General features: G+C 40.6%; 1 protein-coding gene across 1 annotated transcript in view; it reads right to left on the minus strand.

Moving 5' to 3' along the window:
- PHKA1 (phosphorylase kinase regulatory subunit alpha 1) overlaps positions 1-4786 on the minus strand; it is a 140823-nt gene extending 136037 nt beyond the window's left edge. The window contains exons 1-2 of the mRNA XM_080795004.1: positions 4308-4786; positions 3167-3325 (exon numbers count right to left, since the gene is read on the minus strand). Of these exons, the coding sequence (XP_080651130.1) occupies positions 3167-3325; positions 4308-4385 (237 nt within the window). The 5' untranslated portion in view covers positions 4386-4786. The remainder of the gene's footprint in view (positions 1-3166; positions 3326-4307) is intronic.
- Positions 4787-11288: the final 6502 nt, after the last annotated feature.

The following is an 11288-nucleotide window of genomic DNA, read 5'->3' on the forward strand; positions in this document are numbered from 1 at the left end:
GCTAGGACCAAGCCCTAGAGAGTCTTGCCTATCAATCTAAAACATCTGGATTTTACTGGTAGGAAAATGAAAGCCACAGAAAAATTGCTGAGAATGCAAATGATATAATTTAAATCTTCACAACAGTGTTAAGTGATGAAAGTCTAGACGGTGGTTGAGGCAGAAGGGAATAGAAAGGAGGAGATTCAGGAAAAATTATAAGAATGAACAGACTTTGGTCTGCATGTATCAAAAGGCAAAAGGGACAAGTCAAAATCACCCTAAGGGCAGTGTTTTATAGAACACTAGTCAGTCCAGGAAATTCTGGAAAGACTGTAAAACCCACTCTCATCTTAGATTCGAAATGCGCATTAATGTATCAAAGATTCTGAGAAATAATGGAGTAAAGAAACCCACTGTTTAATGTATTCCCAAACCTACTTGACCTAATGTTCCACAAATACACTATAGGAAATTCTCTAAATAACGTTGCCCAGGTGGATGTGGGTAGAACGAGGACACCAATAAGAGAATAAAGGCTGTATGCTGAGTTGCTGTTTTCGGTAGTCTCTTATTTGTTTTTAGTATGGAACACGGGGTTTCAGATATTCTGAGCTTGAGAAGCCGGTGCAACTGAGCAGAAGACAATGAAAATCAGGGTTTGAAACAGAAGTGAGGTCAGAGTTAAAGATGCAGTTTGGGAAGTCATTCTTACAAAGAGTATGGTTCAACTCCTGAGAAAAGATAAGAGACTACATAAAGAGAACAAAACTGAGGAGGAAGCAGAACTGGAGGTATCCGAAGAGCTATGTCTATTAGTGTGCTTATTTATTTTTATGGGTGTATTTCTATATCTCTATCTATGTGACTAAGAGCAAAGGGCATTTATATATAGGGCAAAGGGCAACATATATGTGCATAGTTACATTCTATGCACATATTCTATATCTATATTCTATATCTAAGAGCAAAAGGCAACATATATGTGCATAGTTATATTCTCAATCTAAGATAGAAATAGTCACCTAAACCCTTGTCTCCTAATTCTTTTTAGTTCTCTGACATTGTTTCTTAGAAAGAAACCAAGGTGAGAGTTGGAAGGAAAGGTAAAAATGTTTAACAATCAGTGGTTTGGGAAAATCCACACAGTAATGGAGAGTTGAGAGTAGGTGGGAATTTAATTCATGGATTTCCTGGATTTAATCTATACTCACTTATTGGCCACAAATCAGTGGTTATTACCCCAGCTGCGCTTTAGAATCAGTTTTTTTGAAAATATTAAAGCCCCAAGGCTTCACTTTCAGAGATTTATCTAAATTGTTCTAGGGTGGGGTCCAGTAAGGGTATTTCTTAAAAGCTTCCCAAATGATTCTACTGTACAGCCAGAGTTTGGAACCACTCACGTAGATTAGGGACAAATCTAGCTCACCACGTGTTTTGTAAATAAATCTCTGGCTGCTTTTGTGCAATAACTGAAGAGCCGAGTGGTTGGGCAGAACCCACATGTGACCCACAATGCCAAAATTATTTCCTATCTGACCCTTTACAGAGATGGTTTTCTAATCCCTAGTCTGAATTAATTGAGTTAGATTTGAGGAAAAAAGTTAATGAGACCTAATAATAAAATCTGTTTTAATTCATGACGAAAGTTCATAGAAATTTTATGATTTCCAGAGAAATGTTTCTTTTTTTGAAGATGCTTCCTATTGCCATAATGTTTTTGAGATATTTCAAAGTTATTATTGAGATAGTATGAAAAATATTTTGGGGCCATGTTAAAAACTATTTAATGAAACATTAAAATTTTAAAGTAAACAATTCAATGTTTCCTTAATTTTTCCCCCTTCCTCTGTTAAATTCTTTCTTCCTGGACCATAGAAGGAAAAATGTTAACTTTGTAGAATGACTAGTCAACAAGGAGATAATAGATTTATTCTAATGGTATTGAAAGAAAATTGGTCAAATGGTACTAGGTATGGAATCCTGGGTACTGATATTAATCTCTAGCAAAACAAACAAAATACTGAGATCAGAATAGCCAAACATTACAGTAGGATGCAGGATTTCAGGGTGGAAGAGTAGGATTACAGGATTTTTGAAACACTCTTCTATATTTTCCAAATTCTTACAATGGCTAAGTATTATTTTTATAAGTCATAAAAATATTGATCTGTACTTCCCGAGCTACAGCAAAAACTCCAGCAGTTTTTTTCTAAAGGGCCCAAGTCCCTCTCAATAACAGCTTGAAGGAATAACGAATACCTACTGTTGCAGAGGACAACATGGTAAAACTTCCCTATTGCCAAGAACTACAACCCCGCAATATGCTGAAGCTCTTAAAAAATAACTAAATCTCAACGTTCTGATTTATAGATGAAGACTACAGCTCAGATTGCCCAAGTCTGAGGGATACCACTTGAGCAAATGGGTGGTGTGGAGTCTTCTCCACTAGAGGAAAAGAATTCACCTGTACCTTACAACAGACAGTAGAGTATCACAACATTAAGAGACCCTATGTAGCTCAGAATATCATTTTCTGGGTCATTAAAGAGAATGAAGCACCCTCTGTCGAAACAGTGCTATAAAGGATGTTATTTTCTATAAAGGTGAAGGGCCTTAAAAGTCGGCTTAAAGGCATCTGCTGACTCTGACCTTATTTTGCTGAGGGAGGGGGACAGGCTCTGAAACAGAGGTCATGAGTATAAAATTCAACAAATAAATTCTTTACTCATGTCTAGTTTGAAAGTCTGCAAATTTGTGTCTGTTACCCTCATACAAATACCACCTATCATTTAAAAGAAATGAAGTAAATTGATAGACACCTGCCCCCAAATATTCTTCTCAATAAGAATAAATATGCTCAAGGGTGCAAAATACCATTACTTAGAAAGAGGATTATAAATTTCAGCAAAGATCCCAGGATAGGCTTTTCCACTGTAACAGAACAGACTGTGCCCTCTCCCTCCTGAATCAGCAAGTTTCATGTTTCCACTACACCAAAAAAAGTTAGTACAGTACAGGAAAACTTTTTGAAATGTAATTTCAAGAAAGTGAAGAGGGTGGGAGAAAGGCAAAATACAGTTCTTTTAGCTCCTTGGAGCTACATTTCCTTTAATCCCTGCTCCTCAACCCCCTTCCCCACTACCACACACAGCTCCAGATCTCCCTGTATATTTATTCTAAGTACCTGCTCCAGTTCATAGGCCTTTGCCTTATCCTCGTCCCGGTCTGCGTTCTTCCGATAGGCCAGGCCCAAACCCCACACAGCCAAGATACTGTACACATTATCTCGGACCCAGGCATCTTTCTGATCATAGCTGGCTGGAAGCAAGCCAGTCACTGGATTCTGCAAGACCAAGAAAAACAGGACAGGCAGTTAACCACAATGTGTTAACATGAGGAGACCAAACCTATCAAAGGGGTTACTTAGGGACTTTGGTCTTTCTTCTAGTTCACTACTCCCGAGTTTTATAACCTCTTCCAATCAAGTGCAAGCAACTGCTATCTTGAATAAGCGGAAAAGCTAGGTGAAGATTTATGAGTCTGAAATGTGAGTATTGTTAAAAGAAAGGCAGTGTTTTAACTTTCCAGTTAGAAAGAATAAACTATCAACAAAAAACCAGCATGAAAGGACAAGAAAATATATATATAATTAACAGTATATACAAGGTACCTCAAATCTTCACATTAATCTAGTCTTAAAATGGCTAAATGTTCCCCTACTTCTCTTCTTTGGCTGGAGGGCAAGAAGATGACGCCCAAACCTGGGTCAAGGGAGGGAGTTGTCAATAAACAAGCTTCAACACCTCTTTCAGCAGTGCCCCCCTGGAATCCTGCTGTGGCTTGGAGGACGAGGGGGGAGGTGAAGGGGAGGGGGCGAAGGGGAGGGCTCAGAAGCCAAGGCTCAGGGCTCCCCGCTAACTGTGCTTGTCCATAGTTCGGTTCTCGGCCCAACACCTAGCTTTTCTTCAGGCTCCTCTAAGGCTTCCCCAGCTTGGGGGAGGGGGGGTGGTACTCGGCAGCGGGAGAACCTGCTACACGCAAGTACACACACACACACACACACACACACACACACACGGGGGCGTTCCCCCAGTGGTCACCGTCTAGACTTAGCACACTGCACATCCTCGATGATTACAAGCGACACCCCTTCACCTACCTGATGGCACAGGGTGGTCTGATGCACCAGGCGGAGAACCTGCTACACGCACGTACACACACACACACACACACACACACACACACACGGGGGCGTTCCCCTAGCGGTCTCCGTCTAGGCTAGCACACTGCACATCCTCGATTACAAGCGACGCCCCTTCACCTACCTGATGGCACAAGATGGTCTGATGCACCAGGCGAGCGTAGCCATCCAGTCGGACGCCAGAGTTACTCCGGCTCCTCATCGCGCCGCGTTTCCAATGCCCTCAGAGAAACAGCCTGCGTGCCACAAGGGCCCTCGGCCCTCCAAGTCAGGAGGCTCCAAAGCAGCTCCGCCCTCGCTGTGGAAAGCCAGAGGGCCAGGCCCCGGCTGAGCCCGCCCACCGCCCACGCCCGGCGCCGGCAGTTCACGCGACGGCGGCCTCTAGGGCTCCACCTCACGCCCGCAATTGTCCGATACTCCCGCGGTTTCGGCCCCGCCGCAGCTCCCCCGCCCCGGCGTCTCTCTCTGCCACCCTTACTCCCGTCCGGCCTCCAGGAAAGGATCCTGCATCCCCCGCCGAACTCCCGGACACGGCCGTGGCCCCGAGGTTCCCGCCCAGCTGCCGGCAGCGGGTCACCGGCGGCAGCACCGCCTCCACCCTGCGGGAGACGGGAGCGGGAGGCGGGGCGGGCTCCGTGGGTCCTGGCAGCTGCGCGCTGCGTCCTCGGAGTTCGCCTCGGCCTGCCCCGCCCGCTCCGCGGCGGAGAATGTGTCACCGTAGGCAATATGCTTTCAGAGGTTTATTTTCGAAACACCTCCAATGACTATTTAAGTTTTCCACGCTTGCTGTGCACGCGGGATGTTGAGGCGGCTGTTTCTTAGGCCGGCCTAGCTTTTAGGAACCTGGGACCCACTTCAAACCTAATACGGCAAGAAGCGCGCTCGCGGCCGGGGTCTCGAGAATTGGAATCTCCGGGATTTTACTGTATTTTATACTTTTGAGTTAAAGTTCAGACTAAACTCGGGACGCCTGGGTGGCTCAGTTGGTTGGGCAGCTGCCTTCGGCTCAGGTCATGATCCCATCATCCTGGGATCGAGTCCCGCATCGGGCTCCTTGCTTGGCAGGGAGCCTGCTTCTCCCTCTGCCTATGCTCGCTCACTCTCTCTCCCTCTCTCTCTCTCTCTGACAAATAAATAAATAAAATCTTTAAAAAAAAAAAAAAAAGTTCAGACTAAACTCCTCAGTCTGACCAAACCAGACTTGAAAGAACTCCCTAAGGTACTTTATTCCTTAGAAACTGGTGACTAGCCAGGCCTGGAAAGAGGGGCCCATGGTGTGCTTTGAGCAAACTAGTTCCCCGGGTGGGGGACTGGGCAGGGACGAAGCAGTGCCTCCGGACAGCCTTGGCTGGAGAGGAGCTGGAGGAGGTTGTGTAACTGCTTTGGAAGGCTTCCCCGTGCGCACGTAGGTCACAAGGCTGAGGCAACAAAGACTCAGCTGAAAATAAAGGGGCTAAAGAGAGGATAGAAAAGAAGCCTGTAGGTAACACCGATCATTTGCCATAGGGTACTCTCGGTCTGCACCCCGCTGCGTGTCCTGGCTCCAGGGCCATTGCTCCCTGTGTTTGCTGTCCTCAATCCCCACGCTTGATCTCTGCTGGTGCAAAGTCTGCACGCTTTTCAAAGCTCGTTTTAAGTACCAACCGCTCTCTGAATCTCAGTGTAAGAATTAGACCTTTCAAATCCAACTCAGAGCATCTCTAATTCTAAGCCCTCTCTAGCCACCTTGCCCAGCCTAGAGTGATTTTGCATTTTCATTTACCTTTTTATTTCTCTAAATTTAATCTCTTCTCACAAGCTCCCTCACTTTCAACACCACGCACACCCCTGCTCAAATTAGCATCAGGCTTGGCACCAAGGAGGTGACTAGCAAATATTTGGTAGTGTTGGTGATGAAGAATGAGGAAATGTTCAAGAACTCAGATCTGGAACTTTCGGTTTCAACAGCCAGTAAGCGATACAATTAGGTACAGTGATTCGCTTAGAATTCCCAAGCAAATAGTTTCCATTGCAGTCACTTGCTAAGCATATGCCAGGACTGGCAAATAAGCCATTTCAAGGCCCTAGTGCGCTGGGGAGAAAAAGTCTTTCCAGGGAAAACGACTTCATTTTCAACTAAAGAGTGCTTGACCTTCCCTGCTCTGGCTCCAACTCCCTGACATCTTCCCCTCAGCTTGTAGCCTCAGAAGACTTGTCTCTGTCCTCGTTCCCTTCAAGCTACTGCCCTCTTTTTCTTCCCCTTACCATCATTTAAAAATGTTCTAAAAATATTAAAATAATAAACGCTCACTAAAAAAAACTTGAAAAGTATAGAAAAGTAAAGCAAATCACCTTCCTTCACACACACAGCCACCTGTTAATATTTTAGTGTTAACTTTTCTAGTCTTTCTATTCCTTCTGCACAGACCTCTCCCACCCCAAGTTATTTAGAAGTATGAATAGATTAGGAATACCAAAGTAGGGTGACACCAAGAAAGGTAACTGGCTGGCTAACAGGAGGCCTGGCTGGATGGCATTACCTTGGTGCTTTCAACCTCAGTCCGGGCTGGGTATTTAGTCCTTCAGCCTTAGAAACTTGATCTCCTCAGTGCCCCAGAACTTGTCAGAGTCAGGAGGCTAACTCGTGCCAATTATCTTATGAGACTGACGTATAAGAACCAGACTGCTGGATGATAATGAGAAATAGAACTATGATGGTTTATGTTGGCCTCACTAGCATGGGTCCCTCCTTTAAATAATAGATATGCCTTATTCCTTCCCAAGTGCTATTTTGTTTTGTACAAAACCATATGAAGTAAACACTATTATTTTTTTTACGATTTTATTTATTTATTCGACAGAAAGATAGCAAGAGAGAGAGTGCACGTGCACCACCCTCGAGAGCAGCAGGCAGAGGGAGAGGGAGAAACAGGCTCCTCGCTGAGACTATATCTTTTCCATCATTTCCCATTCACTCTCTTTCAATTTTTTTTTTTAAATTATATTGCATGGAGCACTGGATGTTACACGTAAACAATGAGTCTTGGAACACTACATCAAAAACTAATGATGAACTGTATGGTGACTAACATAACATCATAAAAAAATAGAAGTACTATATAAACACATTCTTCATGAAAAAAGTTAAAACATTACAGGTAAGGTTGAAGTTCCCTATGTCTATCACCCACAGTCACAGGCTCCTCTATCTCCCTTCCCAAAAGTAACCACTGTTGTAAGATTGGTTTGTATCCTTCCAGATTTTTTTTTCCTATGGATTAATATATATACATAGAAATGCATATAAAATATTGTTGTTTTCTGTGTATTCTTTTAATATAAACAGTATTATACTCCACCTCCTTTTGTGCAGGTTGCTCTAGTCATGCAAAGTTGTATCATGGAGATCTAGTCATGTTATCATACACCATGGTTTATGTAGGCGTTACTCTTTTTTTTTTTTTTGTGCAGGTGCTAAGGGGGCCATCTTTTAATAAATACTTTGTTAAATATTCTATTTTTTACCACAGCAGAAGGCAATGTAACTGGATCACATTAGTCCAGTCTCACCAAAAAGGAACAAAATAACCCCAAACCCCCAAATCAGCCAACACTTTCACTAAAAGACATTATCAAGGATGCGTTAGGATATGAGGAAAACCTCTGCAGCTTTTGCAAAGGTTCTGTAGAGGACATTTTTCCTGGATAGGTAAAAACCATGCAAGAAATACTTTTCAGAATTTAGGATGAGAAAAAGAAAAGAGTTGTCAGCTCTAATTAACTTGGAATAGTCCCTCTTTAATCAGTGCTCTTACCAGGAAGTTCAGAGCTAAATTTAATATAAGTAACCAAGAATTAGGTACTTTTCCACTCAGAACCCCTCCTTCACATATACTCATATGAGTTGAGTTATTTTTAATTGTCTCATTATACACTAGTTTTAGAAAGCATAATCTTAGGGGTGTCTGGGTGACTCAGTCGTTTAGTGTCTGCCTTTGGCTCAGGTCATGGTCCCAGGGTCCTGGGATCGAGCCCCATATCAGGCTCCCTGCTCAGTAGGAAGCCTGCTTTCCCTCTCCCGCTTCCCCTGCTTGTGTTCCTGCTCTCATGATCTCTCTCTCTGTCAAATAAATAAACAAACAGAATCTTAAAAAAAAAAAAAGCTATCTTAAAATCATTCGGGAAGCAGGCAGGGTATAAATTTTAAACAAATACAACTGAGAAATGCGAAGTAAACTAACTCATGCAGGAATAATTTCAACATGAAGAAATGATGGGAAGCTAGAGATTTGTAGTGGTAGATTTTTTTCAAAATGTAATTATTTCAGGCATAGTTGGTAAGTATACCTGTCATATATGCTTCCAAAACTGTAGCTCAAAACTATAACATACTGAGAGAAAAACAAATCTTGGGAATACAAATTCATTTGTTATAACCAGTTTTGCTTACACTGTTTCAAAATAGCCATCTGTACTAATGTGTGTACATAACAGAACAACTTGCTATAATACAAAAAGTTCATATATATTTAGACCCTGGAACTTTCTAAGGAATTGGAAACTTTTTATAAGATTTAATTTGTTTGAGAGAGAGAATGAGAAAGAGCATGAGAAGAAGGAGGGTCGGAGGGAGAAGCAGACTACCTGCCAAGCAGGGAGCCTGATGTGGGACTTGATCCTGGGACTCCAGGATCATGACCTGAGCTGAAGGCAGTTGCTTAACCAACTGAGTCACCCAGGCGCCTGGGATTGAAAACTTTTAAAAAAAATCTTTCATTTTTGCTACAGAAATAGGCATTTCTCTATTGAGGAGCATTTACATAGTTTGTTTCCAGGTTTGAACTCTTAAAAACAGTACTTCAGAGAATATACTTATATATCATATTGTGAATGCATACAGATGTTTTGGAAATAGGCATTTTAAAAATTTTGATATAACCAAAAAGCCATTTAAGTTATCGGCACCCACCAGTAGTGAATGAGTCTCCACTTACCCATTCTTACCAAAACTTGACATTAGACTTTGGTTTTGAGCAATCTAATGGGTACAAAGTGGTATCTTACCTAAGTTTCATTTATCAGAATACTAATGTCATTAACCATCTTCTTATGTTTTATTATATTATATTTAGCTAGTTTATATCTTCTTTATATACTTAGTCATTTCTCTATTGGGCTGTTTTTCTTATTGATTTATAGGAATTTAATAAATATATGTATTCTGCATTTTAGTTTTTGTAAAAAAAGAAATCTAAAAGAGATATTGTACTTGTTTTGCCATAAGTAGTCTGCCTATTCTCATTTTTATGGTGCTTTCATATAGTTTTCATTTTTAATGAAGTCAAATTTATGAGCCTTTTCATTTTTGTCTTATTTTAGAAGGCCTTTATATGAGGTTGAATGTGACTCCCCAAAAGATATGTCCACCCAGAACTTGTGAATGTGATCTTATTTGGAAAAGGGGCTTTTGCAAATGTATTTAAGGTTCTGGAGATGAGGTCATGCTGGATTTCCTACTAGCCCCTAAATCCAATGACAAGTGTCCTCATAAGAAAAGGAAAAGATACATAGGGAAGAGAAGGCAATGTGAAGACAGAGCCAGAGATGGAAGTGATGCATTTACAAGCCAAGGAATGCCAAGGATTGCCAGCAACCACAAGAAACTAAGGGAGAAACGTGGAGCAGGTTCTCCCTCAGAGCCTCAGAACCTCGATATCGGACTTCTGGCTTCCAGAATGTGAGGGAATAATTTTCTGTTGTTTTAAACTGCCCAGTTTGTGGTAATTTGTTATGGCAGCCCTAAAAAACTAATAAAGCCTTTCTGTCCCTGAGATCATTAACACATTATCAAATTTTCTAATACTTTTATTGTTTAGCTTTTTATCTGTAACTCTTTTAATTCCTCTATAATTTATTTTTACAAGTGGGTTTAGATAGAAATTTAACTTAATATTTTCCTAAATGGTTAGCCAATTGCACTAACACCACTTGATGAATTATTCTTTTCCTATTGATTTAAAAACTACTTTGATTATAACCATGGGTCTTTCTGGATCATTAGTCTGTTCCACTAATCTGTTTTTCCATTCCTTCATTAATATTGCAGTGCCTTTGCCATTATCAAGCTTTAATCTTTCATATGAACTTTAGAATTATCTGATTGAGTTCTAAGGAAAATCCTGATTTTTATTGTAATTGCATTAAATTTATAGATTTGTTTGGGGAGAATGGTCATATTGATAATATTTAGCTTTCCTGTCTACAGACAATGTATATTTATTCAGGACTTCTTTTATTTCTTTTAGCGAACTTTGTAGTTTTCTCCATGAAGGCCTTGCACTTTTTTTTTTTTTTTTGGCAAGTTTTATGTCTTGATACTTTGTAGTTTCTGTTGCTATTAAGATTTCCCCCATATATTACATTTTAATTAGTTATTATGTATAGGGAAATATTTTTTGTATGTTTATCTTATATCCACTTCCTGTGTTAATTCACTAGATGTCTGAAGGTGATGTTTTTGGATTTTCTAGATCGACAGTAATCATTTGCAAATAGTAACACTTGTATCTTTACCTCCCAGATCTTTAGAACACTTACAGTGGGTATGCTGGCTATCCTTTCTTGTTCCTGACTTTAATGGACTGGTTCTAATGTTTCTAATGTTTCATATTAAATATGTCTTCGGTAGGTTTCCAGAAGATACCATTTATTACATTAAAATAATTTCTTTCTCTCCTTGGCTTCCTAAGGTTTTATTATTAATATTATTATGAATGATTGTTGAATTTTATTGAATGATATTCCTGCATGTATTGAAAAGAATCATTTGTTTAGTGAGAATTATATTGATAGGCTTCCTTATGGCGAACCATATTTTTATTGCTAAGAGAAAGCACACTTGGTCATGATAGACCCTCCTTTTAATATGCACTAGATTCAATTTACTAATATTTAGGATTTTTGCATTTTTGTTTTTACATTATATTGGCCGGTAATATTATTTTTTATGCCACTCAGGCACCCTATAAAACTGTTTATAACTTTTAAGTTGCCTCTGAATCTGGATTATGTCATCCTTTGTACTCCTGATGTACTTTCTTTGTGCCTCGTCTCCTTTTTTATAGAA

The sequence above is a fragment of the Martes martes genome (genome assembly GCF_963455335.1).
Source record: "Martes martes genome assembly, chromosome: X".
Lineage (NCBI taxonomy): Eukaryota > Metazoa > Chordata > Mammalia > Carnivora > Mustelidae > Martes > Martes martes.